This window comes from Apium graveolens, chromosome 11, assembly GCF_009905375.1.
Source record: "Apium graveolens cultivar Ventura chromosome 11, ASM990537v1, whole genome shotgun sequence".
Taxonomy (NCBI): Eukaryota; Viridiplantae; Streptophyta; class Magnoliopsida; order Apiales; family Apiaceae; genus Apium; species Apium graveolens.
The window spans coordinates 6934428-6940647 of NC_133657.1; the positions used below are offsets into that span (position 1 = coordinate 6934428).

At 37.0% G+C, this 6220-nt stretch overlaps 1 protein-coding gene across 1 annotated transcript; it reads right to left on the reverse strand.

Annotated features, from left to right (window-relative positions):
* Nucleotides 1–4977: 4977 nt before the first annotated feature.
* LOC141695292 (uncharacterized) lies at nucleotides 4978–5385 on the reverse strand. Its single transcript, XM_074499550.1, has one exon. The coding sequence runs from the start codon at nucleotides 5383–5385 to the stop codon at nucleotides 4978–4980; it is 408 nt and encodes a 135-aa protein (XP_074355651.1).
* Between the last annotated feature and the right edge of the window lie 835 nt (nucleotides 5386–6220).

Sequence of the window (6220 nt, forward strand, 5' to 3'; positions counted from 1 at the left end):
GCTGATTGTTCCGTTGATCACCTTCTGCTTCATTTCCCATTTTTCCAGAATTTTTCGAACTCGTCTCGGCGCGTATTTCGACTGATAATCAAGCAATTAATAAAGTCAACTAATTTTGAGAAGAAATTAGGTCTTTATATTATTTTTAATAAAAAGAATTCATTTTTCTGAGTTAAATGGCTTTCGTTTCACTCGAATCGGGTTAACGGTTGAATTATTATCAATTAAACACTTATAATTCAATTTATTATTCAATATAAATAATTATTATAACCTTTTAAATCCTAAAGTAATTTTTTTTAAATAATTATTTAAGAAAATCAAAGTCAAAAATAATTTTTTTATAATTTTAGGAGTTAAAACGAAGAAGTTATGATTTATTGAAAATTATGTGATTAATTATCGAAATAATTAATCACTTCTTAAATATTTAATAAATACATAACAAATAAATAATTAATAAATAATTATTTAATAATTTAAAATAATTAATCCCTAATTATTAGGATTAATCATAATTTATTATTACAATTTATACGATTCAATCGATTATCGATATTTAATCATACGATACGAATAATTATTACGGTATTCTTCGAATAATTATCGTTCGAATAATAATTTTTAATTATTGAATCACTATTCGTATAGATACGAGTTACACGTAATATTCACTAATTATCGGATTATTAATCGTATTATTTAATCCTTATTTATTAATTAATTACCTAATTATTAATTAATTACCTAATTATTAATCAATTAGATAACTAATAAATAATTAGATAAATAATTAAGTAATTAAATAAATAATTAAATTCAAATTTCTAAATTAATAAAATAATTCAAACATTATTTACAAAACTATTTTAAATTTTTAAATCTAATTTTTATTTGATTTTTATAATTATTAAAAACTGATTTTAATATACTAAAATATAATTAATTAATAAAATTTGCAGAAACAGAATTCTGGAAGTCAGGTTGGGAATTCTAGGATCAAACTCGGGTCAATAATCTCAGGAAAACGGGTTGGAACCCGGGTTTTCGGGTCGCTGAAGAACAGCCGCCGTTCTGCCCAGAAACCGGCGCCGGCGAGCTGTTTCCGGCGAGCCCAATTCGAACGTACAGGTCATTGGTTCTGCAAGATTTTTGTTCCGTTCAATTCCATGTGGCTGCAGCAACACAACCCTGCCATTCTCCTTCAGCTCCGTCACCTCAGTCGCCCTCTCCGGCCAAAAACGTAACAACGCCGGCGAGCTCGATGTCCAAGTCCGGCGAACTCCAGTCGGGGTCAAAACACCACCATTCGAATCGATTTTTATATGAATTTCACTCAGAATCTCACCAGCAACACAACCAAACCAACAACACAACCTGAAAATCACTAGAACCAATTTTCCGATCAAACCAAAAATTTTTCCGGCCAAACTCCGTTTTGCTTCGTTCGTACACAGAAAATTACAATCTATAGCTTAAAATAAAGCTTAGAGTATACACAATCAAACCCCTATAACCAAAATAACCTCAGAATCATGTAACTTCAAAAACGAATCAAAATAAAATGATAAAAACTTGAAACTAAGAACTACTATCTAGAACATAACTCCGATCAATTAAATAGCACAAATCAATTGTAAATAAGTACAGGAAATTATACCAAGCATCAAAATCAACCCAGAACCCCAGAATCAAAAACGCCTAAATCAAACATAAACCCTAAAAATATGAATTGAAAATCAACGTAATAAAACATAAAATTGATGATAGAATTGGAAAGTAGGGATCAAGAGCTTTCGATTGAGTACTCACATGTTTGATTTGGAGATCAGAATCACTGTCAAATCTTTGCTTGAAATCAAGAACTCAAGAACCCTAATTTCTGAATTTGGGAATTAATTTGCAGAATTATGAATTAATTAATAATAATCAGGATATTTATAGTATGAAAAATAATACTCCTAAATAAAATTAAGGGCTAATTATACATTTAATAAAAATATTTGGCCCTAATTTTTATAATTTTTGGGTATTAAAATTTAATTTATAAATATTTTATATATACAATATATATACCAAAAATTCCCAAAAATTGTGAATAATTCAAAAATACAAAGAAATGGTATAAATAAAAGTCCTATAATTTTATAAAAATAAAAATGTGATTTTTGTGGGGTTTTTAACACCCAATGGGGCCCGGAAAAGTCATTTTTCGTAAAATGAGAAAATTTATAAAATATCTAGATGTTCAGAATATTGCGATTGTAAAAGCCGTTTGATGAAAAATAAGGCCCATTATTTTATTTGAAATACTGGCTTTAAAATCATTATTTGGGTTGCAAAGCGTTTCAAATGAAACCTTTGAATACGATATAAAACATCTGAAAAATACCTTAAAAATACAGAAATGATACAGAATACACGTAGCATATAACAATTAGGGTTTAACAGATAATCACACATAACTGACATATTAATACACATATTTTATTATAAATATGATATAATACAACGTAAATTTCCCGGTAGTTACAATCAAGGTATTCCTCTTTGATCGATATGATCAATACCCGGGGGGATGAGTATCCATCTGATGCTCATTTGGACGTTTTTGACCACGTCAACACGTTCTATGATACGAAGGAGCTAGAGAAACTGAGGCTCGCATTCAGGGTCAAAGAGCCCTACAAGCTTGTTCTTGCAGGTCCGGCAGATAGGACTTGCCACTGGAAGAAAGATGTTTTATGCGTTTTCAGGGACACCATAAGGGCAGGTATTAGGTTCCCCTTTCACCCTTTTATTCCTGTTCTATTAGCAGATGTCGGGATCAACCCTTGCCAACTCCCGAATGCATGGAGGTTGATTCTTTGCTTCTTGTCACAATGTGCCCCCAACAGTTGCTGTGTTCAGAAAGATTTTTCAGTTTAAGAATAGCCCTGATAAGAATCCAGGATGGGTTAGTCTGAATCAACGCCCAACAATCCTACATATAGTAAATGGGAGGTCCATCCCGGATAACAATATGGGGTGGAAAAAAGAGTTTTTGTACTTGGTTTGGGAAGGCGACGATTGGGGCACACTCTTTCGTTCGTCATTCGGGCAAGTGGTCGATGGGAGCCCCAACGACATTGTGTTGTCTGAGGAAGAGACGACAACATTCAATCTCCTTACCCAGGATAACGGGACATCTCCCTCCAGGGACCTTATCAAGAAGACGGTTCTGGTAGAGCACGGCCTTTCTCTCGTCCCTATGAAAAGTAATTATAACTTTATCTTTCTTCTTTTGCATATTTGGCTTGATCCTTTTCTAGTTTCAACTGACTTTTAATCCTTCATGCAGTGGCTGAAAAGATTGTAGAGGCGACCAAGCCCAAGGACTTGGAAACCACGAGAATGAAAAGGGCTGGGAGAGTTTTCAAGGACCCGCGCCTAAGTGATCGCTTCCCTGAGTTTCTACTTCAGGAGCGAGAAGGGGATGAGGAAGGCCCCAGCCAACCCCTGCGTACTAAACAAAAGCCAGGGGCCTTCTTCCAGCCGACATGGGGAATTCGGGGAAAAGACACGATTGTCGGAAATATAAAGCATGCTAAAGAATGGTCGCTTCAGTCAATATCTCCAGTAGACTACCAGGATTTTGTCTTTCAACGGGACTTGGAATCCAATGAGCTGTTTGGCGCTCAGGCTATGGCGACGGTAACTCGTTGTTGTTTTTCCCCTTTTCTTTATTTACTTTCTTCTCTTAGCTGAAACTTTCGTTTCTTTTACTTCCTTTTCTTTTAGGAAAATGTCCACTTCCAAGGGGCGCTTCATCAAGCTAAGGCTTAGAAGGTGGCTTATGATGACACCACCAAGAAGCTCGAGGAGGCCAATGAACAAGTCGAGAGCCTCAAGTCCCAGCTTGCCTCTTCCACTTCTGACTTGGAGACTGCTCGGGCCAAAATTGTCATTTTAAATGATGAAAAAGAAAAAAGTTTCGACGCTTGGATGGATACTCAGGAGTTCAAAGACCTTATAGAGGAGCATGATGCCCTTACTCACCCCATGAGCTATAAGGAAGGCTGGGATGCTGCGGTTGAGGCCATTCAAGCATAATACCCGGAAATGCTTGAGACAGAATCCTTCCCTTGCCCCCTTAAGATCCCAAGGCTGGGGGGAGTAACAGATAGGGTCGTGGACCTTATTCGTGAAGAGGAACGATCAGTCCCTTCTCCTGATTATGGAGCTTCTTCATCCAAGGCTCCAGTCATGAGCCAAGGTCAGAAAAGAAAAGTGCCTGAGTCCAGCTCCGGAGAAGAGGAATCCTCCTCTGAGGAAGAGGCCGAGCCTAATATGAAGAAGGCCAGAGTGGAAGAGCCTCCAAGACCAGCACCTCCAAAGGCATCTGAGGATAGTTCTGAGGAGACTTCCGCGGAAACTTCCGAGGAGACTTCCGAAGGGCCAACTCAGGAAACATCTGAGGAGACTTCAGAGGAGGCTTCAGAGAGTGGCTTCGAGGAGTCCAGACCTCCTAAATCGAGTGTTTAGCTTTTTTATTTTCTTTATTTTGTAAAATACTTCTTGAAATTGACTTTGTTATAATTTGGGGTCTTACTTATGTTATTTTCTTTTGCTTTATATGCTTTTTAATAGATTAGCTATTTGAACCACACAGCTCTAAGAATCATGCATTGAATAATAGAAACAAGACTGAAAACAGATGGATATAACAGACTTATTAATGTTACTAATGGCATCCCTATCAAAGCATGAATCTTGCTAAGTAAACCAATCGTTATTATAACTTGTCTTTCCAAAGTTTGAAATAATTTCAACTTTAAGAATATATATCTTGGTTTTTCAAAACCTTTTATAAAATGAGTTCAAACCTTAATAGTCATGAACTAAAACGTAAATCCTACTAATAATGATATATAAAATCCTAAGCAAGCAAAGCTTCAAGGTGCTTTTGAACCTTGGTACTACTATAGTAAGTACAAGCTATAGGTAGTAAACTTTCAGGTTTCGATCATGCCAAGTCCGAGGTACTTCCTCCCCATCCATGGTGTCCAACTTATAAGATCCTCTTCCTTGAACGCTCTTAACCCTGTACGTCCCTTCCCAGTTTGGGGTGAGTTTTCCTTTCTGCCCTATTCCAGATGCTTCCACCTTCCTAAGGACCAAATCTCCTTGCTTGAAGAATCTCTCTTTCACCCCTAGGTTATAGTAAAAAGAGGCTTTTTTCTGATATTCCATAATCTTTGTGTGCGCCGCATCTCGTACTTCATCAATTAGGTCCAGGGCTAGTCTTTTCCCTTCCTCATTTTCTTCTTCATTATATGCTTGGATTCTGGGAGGTGAGTGTGATATTTCCACAGGAATAACCACCTCTGCTCCATATGCCAACATAAAGGGCGTTGCTCCGGTTGTGACTCTACAAGTAGTCCGATAAGCCCAAAGTATTGAGAGTATTTCATCCACCTAATTATTCCTGGATTTCTTGATCCTTTTCTTCAGCCCATCTAAAATTATACGATGAGCTACGGAGGTAAATCGCAACTCGATCTCATTCTCCTCGCAATACTTTATGAACTCTTCGTTGTTGAACTGTGTTCCATTATCGGTGACCAGGATACGGGAAATTCCATATCTACACATGATATTTTCCTACAGGAATTGTGTAACCTGCTTAGTTGTGATCTTGGCTAAAGGTTTAGCTTCAATCCACTTAGTGAAATAATCTATAGCTATAATCATGAACTTCCTTTGAGCTGTGGCCATGGGAAAATGTCCAAGAATATCCATTCCCCACATAGCAAATGGGATTGGGGAGTTTATGGAAGTCAGTATTTCAGGAGGTTGCCTTACTATAAGGGCATGTTTCTAACATCGATCACACCTCTTAATATATTCTTTGGCATCAGCCATCATTTCTGGCCAATAAAAGCCTAAACGGGTTATCTTATGTGTCGGTGCTCTGCCCTCAAGTGTTGCCCACAAATACCTTTATGTACTTCTTCAAGAGCCAAGCGTGCCTCATCAGGCCTGAGACATCTTAAATAAGGAACCACATATGACCTTTTGTACAAAATTCCGTCGATCAAGGAATACCTCAGTGCTCGCACGGCTAACTTTTGTGCTTCAGTCACATCATGTGGGAGCCAACCAGTATGAATATGGGCTTTAATGGGATCTATCCATGACGTCCCCAGCCCTATAGGGGATACAAGCTTAACATCAATGC